Genomic DNA, 11,614 nt, shown 5'->3' on the forward strand with positions numbered 1-11,614 from the left:
ATTTAGTAGGTGTGATCCCCCCCAAAAAATCTCTAAAAAGCATAAAAATCACACTGATTGTATATTTTTTAAAGAAATGATTGAATTGACAGCAACTTGGCACATTCTATGAACAGAACAAAGAATTTCCTGTTAAGTTAAATTGTCAAGGTGGTCGGGTTTTTAATGGTTAAGTTTCATGATTTGTAACATTTCTACTGCTATACATACTAAAATGTTTGTGTGGACTGACCTGTGAATTCACAAAAGATGCAATTTATGTATCATATAATTGACCATGTAATTGATATCATGTGACTATTGACTATCTCGAGACTAATCACATCTCATATCTGAATGCCCTATCAGATACAAGTATTACATATTTGTTTACACTGTTGTCATAATACTTACATATATCTAATTCATCATCCTCTGATGTTACTGCTAAGTTGCTAATGAGAGTTTCTGCATCATTATCGAATTCCTGGTTAAAAACAAAAACAAACGGGGCAATAAGAAATTATTTGGTCCATCAAGCACCATATTAATTTGAATTTCAAACACCTGCTGACTAAAATGCTAGTTTAGTTGGCTGGCTATTGCTCTATCAATGACACAACATTCTTTCCATAAATTATTCTTATGGCATCAATAAAAAGGATGTTGTCTGTTGATGCAGATGCCATCCGGTAATATAATTAACTGAATTTTCATATGAATAAAAATGCTGAGAAAAAATATATGTAGCACTTTATTGACCTACCCTTTCAAAGTCATCTCTTAATGGCATGTAGCATAGTTCTTGTTGCTCTGCTATCGTCAGGTCAACGGGCTTGAATGTTAATCCTAATGTAGGAGATAATGGCCCTAAAACAAAAAGGATACAAAATATGCAGTGAGCGGTTTAATAAGCAAGAAGTTATATAAAATACTAGAGATGTAGTAAGGTTGAAACCTCACCTACAGAAAAGTAATACTGCTAATGGCTTTGAGAAGTTAAAGCTAAACATGAGTAGTGTGCAGCAAGCAATAATTGCATGAGAAAATCTTTATAATTAAGGCTGATTGTAACCATATCGCTGTCGGGCTAAAAATAGTAAATTCACACTTTGTGAAATAATGAAATCTTTGCTGAAAAGCTATCATACACAAGAACGTCAACACAGTTAAAGGTGAAAGAAAGTAGTTGTAGGAAATAATTATTTCTTGAGAAAGTCTTTAAAATCAAGATTAAATGCTAGAATATTATCATAGATCTAGTTCTGGTATAGTGAAATAAAATTATCTTTGTGAAATCATGAAATCTTAGCTGAATATTGATAATACTGATGATCACTGTGTGGGCAGTGTATTAAATAGTCTGGAATTCCATGCTTACTTTGCTTATTTCTCAGCAATTCACACATGTTTTTCCAGAGCCATTTTGCATATATCTTCTATTCATACATACAAACACTTAGGTGGTCATTTATTGGATTCTGTTCAAATCTCATTTTGAGATCATTACCAACACTGGTATGTATCTTTAAGCAAGATGGTATTTTTATCATTATTACTTGAGAAAAGACTGGTCACCTGGCAGGAAATACCATGCTTATTTTGCTAAGTTTTCAGGAATTAATAGTATTCGGTATCAAAATTATTTGGCACATAACTTTTATTCATAAAAAAAGTCAATTTGGTGATACTTTAATCTAGAAATTGATACCACAACAGGAATTTTCATATAAGAATAATTTTCTGGCTGAAAGATTAAAAAAAAAAACAGAAATCCACGAGAGTAGACTTACCATCTACTGGCCCTGTGTGGTCTATAAAGTTGACAGAACGGGTTTCCGGTAATGTCGCTGCAGGAAAAGGGTGAAAAAGTGGTTTTAAAAAAAAAAACACTTATCAAACTTTCTTTTCATTTTATACAATCAATGTATACTTACCAAAAGTCATTAGTTCAACATGCAAATCTTGTGAACCCAATCACAATAATTTGTTTCATCAAACTTAATTTGTTACGAGTGATAAACTTTGCAAACAACTGGAAAATGAAGCTTCTACAGTATGTGAGCCTGAAATTTTGATGGCACATCAAAATACTACATCCCTCAAAGAGATAGAAATGTTAATATATACATTCATTTTTTGTTGCAGTCACTTCTCTTATAATGAAGATGCAAATGCTCTTCCTTTTTTGTAAAAGATGTGCATTGGCTGTATTTCATTGCATCACTGTGGCCGCCACCAATTAACAAAAGCCCAATCAAACTACTACAATACTGAACTAACTTTGATTCTAAAGCATATACATGTAGGCATGGGGTTAAGAATGTTCTTACAGGTCAAGTCCACCCCAGGAAAATACTGACTTGAATAAATAGAGAAAAATCAAACTAGCATAGTGCTGAAAATTTCATCAAAATCAGATGTAAAATAAGAAAGTTATGACATTTTAAAATCACAAAACAGTGATATGCACAACTAGGTGAGTCAGTCGATGATGTCCATCACTCACTATTTCTTTTGTTTTTTTATTGTTTGAATTACACAATATTTCATTTTTTATAGATTTGACATTAAGGACCAACTTACTGAACCATATAGCATTAAACAATGTTAATTCCACACGTTCAGGAAGGAATAAAGTGTATCACTTGACAATGAGGAGAAAATTAGAATACTTCATATTTCATTCAAAATAAGAAACAGAAGAAATAGTGAGTGGATGATATCATGGTCTCCTCATTTGCATACCAGCCAGGATGTCTATACATGTATAACTGTTTTGTGAAAATAAGTGAAACTTTGAAATGTCATAACTCTCAAACTTTACATCCGATTGTGATGAAATTTTAAGTGTTATGCTTGTTGGATTTTCTCTTTTTATTCATATCAACTTATTGTTGTGGTGGACTTGTCCTTTAATGATGGGCATTTGTGATATTACTGTAATATTGTGATTTGGCAAAATGAAGACAGTATTCATATCAAAGGGATATAATTAAGTGCTTTATGCCTTCCATTCCAATAATGTGTCGATTGTTGACATTCGCTCCATGATTTTCTGACAATTCTTCCACTCCCTTGCTAAGCATTAGATGCTTTGCACAAGCTATCTATTCCTTCAATCGAACAGTCATTAAGATCCTGGCAATCTTTTTAATAATTTTTTTCATGTAAGATCTTTATCTCTAGTCTTCATTTTTCCAGGGGAAAGCAATACCACAAGGTAATCGACCTATTGGTACATCTGACCCACATTTAGCTCCATTCTTATTTCATTTCATGAATGGCTCAACTCATGGTAATTCAGGAGCCTTAGAATTTTTCACATGAAGTAGGAAACTAAGCCAAATCATTCCAGGAAGGTCAGTTATATTATTGAGCTCTAATGTCATAATTTATTTTTTTTTTAAAATCCCAGTATATAGAATACAGGGTGGATTTTCTCATCAACATTTAGTTGATGAATTACTTACCATTTCCAATCTTTCCCTGTACATAGAAAGTGTTATAATGGTCAGAACATTCTTCTTTTGTCTTGGAGCCTACATGGTTACCAACTCCATCCCTGTGAAGAATAAAATCAGAAAATCAATACCAAAACAAATAATTGACTTCACCAAGGTCTATATATTCCTGCTCTACTCTTCTAAAAAAAATTCAATTACGCATATACAAAGAGACTATAGCACAAATTCATGCACAGGCATACAAGTATGTAGATCAAGCAGTAAACAATACTGTTAAAGGGAAATGAGAAATGATTTATTGCGCTACCACCTCCCTTACTTGAATAGAATGGCATCACAAATCTGTATGAGTATGAGCTAAATTATGAAATCACAGTTACAAGTGGTTTGAATGAATTTAGAGAATTATGTGAATTCACAAAATACACATAAAGATATACATGATAGCTACCCGGTACAGTATGTAACATGGAAGGCAGGCAATATGAGAATCTTCAAAAAGCTTTATGCAAATACTGATTTTCAATTTTAAAATGGATATGAGCTGAAAGATATTCAACAAAGTGAAAAAACATTGAATCATGGTAATTGATTTTAATAAAATAATGTACCTCGATAATGAAGATAAACAGCCTAAATAAATTGACACAATAAGGTATCTTTAAAAAAATGTTTTACAGTGAATACAACTTTTCTCTCCTGATCCTCTAATTTCCAGACAAATCATCATGGGGGATTAGGACATGAAATCACAAGTAAACCCTTTGTAGCATTTCTTACCAATTTCCAAAGCCAAATGACTCAATTGCATCCAGCAAACTGTTCTCTTCTGTTGTGCTCCAATTACTTCTCCCTCCAGAAGGGAATAGAGAATTATCCTGCATTAAATAATAATAATTTGACAGAAAAATTGACAAAATAGATATTTAATTAGTATCAGAATTAATCATAAAATCCTACTGATTCTATAAATGTTAAGGATGTTTTCCAACTTGTCCCTTCCATATCAGAAAGATAATTTACATGTACTGACATTCATAGTATGTTTTCACTTAGATTTCCATGCTGATCATTTCATAAAAAATGTTCATACAATAAGTTCTATACAAAATTATGAGTAACTGGAATATGGACTACCAAAGTGCAAACCCAGAGAATTCCATGACATACATGTATTAACAAACTGACTTTGTGCTGTAATATGACAGTGTGCCCGCTGGCTATGCCCCCAATAAACTTAAGGCCTGTATTCCAAAATTACAAATTACGTATGAAAGAGGGGAAGTCAGTGATTCTATCTATACAAGCGAGTAAACCTGTTGAATTTACTATCACGGTAACTTTGCAATAACTACCATGGCAACACTGATCAACATTTCATTAAAAATCAAGGGTTTCATTGAAGTAATGAAAAAAAAGGCAATTCAGGAGCTTCACATGTACATGTAATGTAGTCAGTAGTGGTGTACTTGTTTTGTACTTGATGCAGTATAATATTGTAAGGAAATTGCTATGGATCAATATGTATCATGTGTACATGTACCTGGTAATTGTTTTCTTTAGAGGTACAATAAAAATGAAAATACGTGTACGTCTTGAATTTGAATACTAAAAACTTTCTTCAAAATGTTGGTTTTAATCATTTTAAAAAGTGTGCTTTAATTGTACTGATTTTTTGTAAAAAAAAACATTTAAATGAATTGATATTGTACATTACTTGAAAGCACAATATAAAAAAAAGAATGTACAGAATAAAAATACATGTATGGAGTATTTAAATCAATCACTTTTTCCCAGCTGGGGTTTCTTACATGTACCTCACAAAATCAACACATTTTACAATAAAACATGCTGCACAGTATAACAAATATCATTTATTTCATTCATACCTCATACACAATACAAGTTCTCATCCACCCCTACAATGTACACATTCACAGTGGGCGAATCAATTAATACCGGTAAATTACACATACACACGGCAGGGGGACACTGATCATGACAACGTACATGAATAGATTGCAGAGCCTTCATAGACTATGAATGGAGTGGGCGGCCTACTCCTTCCCAGGTTCTCATATTAAATGCATTTTCATACTGAGAGTAGAGATGAATTATGCACACGATCAGTGACATGTGGTAGGCTTTGAGTGGTCCAAAACAGGCATTAACATACTTGGAGATTGTTCATTATGGAAATACATGTACGGTAGATGGCCCCTCTCTATATCTAAATGTACAGTGTAGGCTTATGTAATTATTTCTTTCTGGATATATCATATACCACTCATATCCAAACACCTGTAAATGTCTGTAATGTACTCCCCCCCCCCCTCCTCCATGTGATCTCTCTCTTTCAATTATCGCCTACTGATTTCTGTTTTGTACACTACGCTACAAGTATGTAAAGAAACTTGCAAATGTAAATAAAACATGAATTGTGAGCTAACAGCTGTTTATAGTGTCATATTATTGAAACCCTGCTACTCTCATTCAATAGATTCTTTTATAATCCACTTTTTTTCTCTCATTCTGTTTCTCCCATCTCTCCCCTCTCCTCTCACCACGCACACACCTTTGCCTCCCCTCCCCTCTCACTTCACCACCTGCCCCTTCACCCCATTCTCTTCACCATTTTCTCCCTCTTACTTGTTTCCTAGATTCTCACTCTCTAGATGCACATACTATACAATACTAACTCACATGATTGATGAATATGAGCAGAGATTTCCTCTGATTGATGTACTGAGCTTATTGTCCTTAGTGTAAATCCCCTCTGATGATATACCATCCTTATGAAATCTGATATTCATCATACAAAAATTGATTGTGTACTGTACATTTATGCATAAATGGATTTTAATGCAACAATCAAAATACACAGGTACAGTTACTTGAGTGAAGTTCCAAATGCAACTTCACCACTCACAAGTGTTTGCCTTTAGTTTTATTGCATCAGGAATAGTTATTTGTGAGAGCATTATACAAATGGAAAACAGCTTCATATATCTAACATATTTAGATTATTTGATATCTCTGTCTCTCTCCCTTCCTCTTTCTCTTTCTTTACATCCCATTCTTTTCTATATTTCTAAACCTTAGGGCCTAATATTAGTAATCATATTCTGATAATTCAAATAGTATTAGCCGAAAGTCACAGGTGTCTGAACAGAAATTCTAGCATAAGTAAAAACAAGAAACAATGTGAGATGATAATAAGCAGTTAGGTTTCCTTTAATCAAAATGACTTTTTTATTACTACTTTTGATAACAAATACAAAGTACAATTCTGAATTCAGGTTTATAGTAGGATAGTACTAGGCTTAATTACAGATCACATTTCATAAAATCTTAACACAATTGAAGACAAACTTTACCACACACACACCCACACAAACACACAAATGTTTGTATTTGTGGTTCACCAAAACTAATTGAGAACAAAGCACTACAGAAAAATAAAACACTTCACAATCAAAGCCACTCATGACACATCACTCATGCATGAGTGAACATAGGTTGCGTGAAATCACTGGGTAATTAACCCCACATTCAGACTGTTTGAGGGGAGAATCCCAAAATTAAAAATGTTCTGAAATCTTGTTATCTGCCAATGGTCATGAAGACCAATGGCAGATCCAGGAAGGGGCACATCCGGCCTGCCCCTACTCGCCCCCATTTTGAGAGCCATAAGAAATATTTGTTAGGGGAATATGTTGTGCATATATATGCAAGTGAGGACCTTTTTTTCCCCACAACAAATTTTCATGCACAGACAAGTGTGAACCATTTCATTCCTTGTCAATTTTTTCCAGAGACAAATCATCATTATTTGGAAGTGAAGACCTTTTATTTTTTCAATTATATTTATCTATTCTTTTTTTTTGTTGGGGGGGGGCTCATTATTTTTACTGTACAAAAAATACCCCCCACCCTGGAAACTACTGGATCTGTCCCTGACCAAAACCCCTTGTTCAATGAGCTTGGAGACTAATTTTGCCCTGGAAACTACTGGATCTGTCCCTGACCAAAACCCCTTGTTCAATGAGCTTGGAGACTAATTTTGCATGTCAAATGATAGCACAGATAATTTACATTTGAATGTGGCAATGAGCTCATACATAAGATTACAAAAATACATTCCCTATGAGGCTTGGACACAGACTCCATAAAACAAGACAAGGGGATCATTAAACTTTGGTCAGGAGGGAGTTCTCTTCCCCACACACAACAGTCTGAACAAGGAGTTAAATGCTTGTAAAAACGCCCCTTCTCCCCACCCCAAACAATGTTTACTTCAGACTAAAGATTCCCTCTATTCATGCTCACTGACCCATTTTAATCATTTACTGAAAACACACCAGTCTGGGCCATTTAAACACAACTTTTTATGCTAGCGCTTATCAGTCCAAACTCTGCACACAAATCTAAGGTTAAATCAATAGAAGCCATAACCACAACATCACACTGTTAACATACTCCTTCCTGAAAAAATGGCAATTTGAAGAGATAGAACCATATTTCTTGATCTAAGATTCATCATTCTCATACCTGAAAGATTGCCAATTATACCAAATAATCAGGAACACCTTCAACATGTTACATTGTTACTTAACTCCACTTTTCAAAAAGAAAAACACTTGTTTTAATTTGTTAAGGCCTTTTGTTTGCCAACCCTCAATATAACTATAAAAAAATAAATTGACATACCATTATCTGATATCCATGATCCCTCTTGTGAGTACCGATTTCAGCTCCAGCACGAAAACACTGTTGGTAAAACATTGAAATAATAACTTAAACAAAGTACACAACTTGTGGGTTCTTGAGTATACAAATTTGTAAAGATTTTAAAATGGGGGTGAGGAGGATCAACTTGGGATTTTTTTGTAACTCCTAAAAAAATAGTAATTGCTGAAAAACAGGGCACACATGTCAGGAAATTAAATGAAGAGGCAATTTACTAAATTTTGCAATTTTGCATCACTCCTTTTCCCTCTGGACTACACTGTATGTAGGTTATTAATCTCCAGGCTGCTTCCTATTCCAAACAAGAATTACAAAATTATTAATAATTTTGTTTCAGTGATCAGTTCATACTACTAATTTCTACAAATCTCACAGCAACCTCGAAATACTAAGCCACAAGGAGATAAGCTTTTATTATATTATCATTTGTTTACTTTCTGTGTACTCAACAATAATAACTGACCTTGACTAAAAATGAACAAACATCATAATAAAAGTAGGCCCTACATGTTCTGGTTATATTGCTCTTATACTTTCAAAAGTTACTGACCCCAGTAGAATTTAATAATTTACAGATCTATCAAGTTTGGCATTTAAGATATATCCTACTGAACATACATGTACTGCCAACTTTGATCAATATCAAACAAATTTACTAAAAAGTCATTTTCATTTTAAAGTTTCCAAAAAGCATTACTGATAAGTTGGGTGGGTGAGAAGGGGAATAGGGGTCAACAAAACTAGAGTTAATTGGCCTTCTTACATGTACAGTGCCCTTCCCTATTCCAGCCTTCATTTAATAATATGAAGCTATAAAAGTACACGTCATATGATGGGGTTTGATTTTGATGTCCAGGTACTTCACATGACAGAACAAAACCAAAAATATCTTTTCTCTTTGAATTTCACACAATCTAGAATCTACATATCATAAAACAGAAAATTCTGTAATCATTAATTGTAAATACTGCTAAAAAATTACTTCTGTTCAATGAATTTAAACAGTTTGCACAACTCTATAAATCCTTGCATTGTCACAAGGACGGGTACTCTACATGTAGCTCACATGGCTCTCTTCAAATCAAAATTAAAAACATATCTCTTTAGTTAAGAAAATATGCTGTGTAGAAAATGAGCCCTGAACAAGCGCAGCTGAATATATCCATATAAAAGCTGCGCTATACAAATTAATGTTTAAATTAATGTTTATGTATTATCATTATGCATGCCAATTGCCAACTAAACTAGACGTAATATCTACTAGGAGACACTTTCGACCCCTCCCCCCCCCCAAAAAAAAAAGAAAAAATTAATACAAGAATCCTCACATATTCAGGATTATTTGACAGGCAATTACATTTCATAACAAGTGGAATGCCTCTGGCCGTCTCACCTGCATCACGCGGTTCAATATAGCAGCAGTGCTGACTTTGAACACTACTCTAACTCGCACAAGATGTTCAGTGATACATGGTTACTCTTATGTCCACTTTTTATGAACTAGACCAATAAACTTACAGAGATATGATGGTTATTCAACAAAAAAACCCAACATGGCCAAAGTTCATTGACCTTGCATGACCTTTGACCTTGATCATGTGACCTGAAACTCGAACAGGATGTTCAGTGATACTTGATTACTCTTATGTACAAGTTTCATGAATCAGATCCATAAACTTTCAAAGTTATGATGGTAATTCAACAGATACACCCTATTCGGCCAAAGTTCATTGACCTTTGACCTTGGTCATGTGACCTGAAACGCGCACAGGATGTTCAGTGATACTTGATTACTCTAATGTCCAAGTTTAATGAACTAGACAAATAAACTTTCAAAGTTATGATGGTAATTCAACAGAAACCCCCGATTCGGCCAAAGTTCATTGACCCTAAATGACCTTTGACCTTAATCATGAGACCTGAAACTTGCACAAAATTTTCAGTGATGCATGATTACTATTATGTCCAAGTTTCATGAATCAGATCCATAAACTTTCAAAGTTATGATGGGAATTCAACAGATATCCCCAATTCGGCCAAAGTTCATTGACCCTAAATGACCTTTGACCTTGGTCATGTGACGTGAAACTCATGCAGGATGTTTAGTGATACTTGATTAAGCTTATGTCCAAGTTTCATGAACTAGGTCCATATATTTTCTAAGTTATGATGACATTTCAAAAACTTAACCTCAGGTTAAGATTTTGATGTTGATTCCTCCAACATGGTCTAAGTTCATTGACCCTAAATGACCTTTGACCTTGGTCATGTGACATGAAACTCTAATAGGATGTTCAGTAATACTTGATTAACCTTATGGCCAAGTTTTATTAACTAGGTCCATATACTTTCTAAGTTATGGCGTCATTTCAAAAACTTAACCTCAGGTTAAGATTTGATGTTGACGCCGCCGCCGCCGCCGTCGGAAAAGCGGCGCCTATAGTCTCACTTTGCTTCGCAGGTGACATAAAAATATTCCAAAATGAAAGTAAAATTTCAATTGTAAATTATGAGTGCAAGAATATTTTTAATCAAAGAAAAAACTAATAAAGAAGACAACTGACAAGAATTTAGCCTTTCGTGATAAACACTGAAATTTAAATGACTCCATAGGCCTATATTATTAACCATGGATTTTAAACAAAATACCGGTATGTAGATTCTACATCTCAGCTGATTGAGCCTGGATCTGGACTTAGTCATTATAAGACTCAGTTAATTGAACAAAGGGGACAAAGGGAATTACTGAATGCATGAGAGGCTAGCAATGTAGCATCAGATTGCAACAGCAATAAAACTACAAATAATACATTGCACTGGTACTGCTGTACAACCATTGTCCTTTGCAAGCCCCTTCATAAAACATTGAACAATGTCGAGTACAACATGCAAGGCAGTGTGAGCCAACAGGAAATGAATACCAAAACGGACCCCCGTTGGCTTCAGTACACACACAACGTGTTATCAATGAACATGTGTTTGTGTGTAGCACAACGCACATGTATGGAAGAATGCCCTGGGCGGATGGGTGAAGATCACACACAACACCACCACTAAGCTTATACCGTTTACTCAAAACCATGTTACACACAATGGCGTTGCCGCTCTTCAATATGTAAGCCTAAAATAAGATGGGAGCAACGTTCTTAAGCATTTATTGGCAATGTTTTATTTAAAAATCATGTATATTGCAGTAAACAACAGTTTAAATAGGCTTTAATGACGTTGACCTTGAAAGTGTAAGCAGCCGACTTGCTGTGCTATTTTTAACTTGCCTGTAAACAAAGATCGAAAGTCTCGGCATCGGAGCAGTCGCAACATTTCACACTGAAGGACTTTAACTCCTCTTGGCAGTAGTTGCAATACAATCTTGGGGGGCTCTCTGAAAGAAAAATAATGTAAAATGTTAATTAAGTAGA

General features: G+C 34.4%; 1 protein-coding gene across 1 annotated transcript in view; it reads right to left on the bottom strand.

Annotated features, from left to right (window-relative positions):
* LOC121419094 (transcriptional adapter 2-beta-like) overlaps window positions 1–11,614 on the bottom strand; it is a 60,674-nt gene that overhangs the window by 48,905 nt on the left and 155 nt on the right. The window contains exons 2-8 of the mRNA XM_041613402.1: window positions 11,471–11,577; window positions 8,157–8,216; window positions 4,227–4,324; window positions 3,453–3,544; window positions 1,773–1,829; window positions 746–849; window positions 394–466 (exon numbers count right to left, since the gene is read on the bottom strand). Of these exons, the coding sequence (XP_041469336.1) occupies window positions 394–466; window positions 746–849; window positions 1,773–1,829; window positions 3,453–3,544; window positions 4,227–4,324; window positions 8,157–8,216; window positions 11,471–11,577 (591 nt within the window). The remainder of the gene's footprint in view (window positions 1–393; window positions 467–745; window positions 850–1,772; window positions 1,830–3,452; window positions 3,545–4,226; window positions 4,325–8,156; window positions 8,217–11,470; window positions 11,578–11,614) is intronic.

This window comes from Lytechinus variegatus, chromosome 7 (assembly GCF_018143015.1).
Source record: "Lytechinus variegatus isolate NC3 chromosome 7, Lvar_3.0, whole genome shotgun sequence".
NCBI lineage: Eukaryota > Metazoa > Echinodermata > Echinoidea > Temnopleuroida > Toxopneustidae > Lytechinus > Lytechinus variegatus.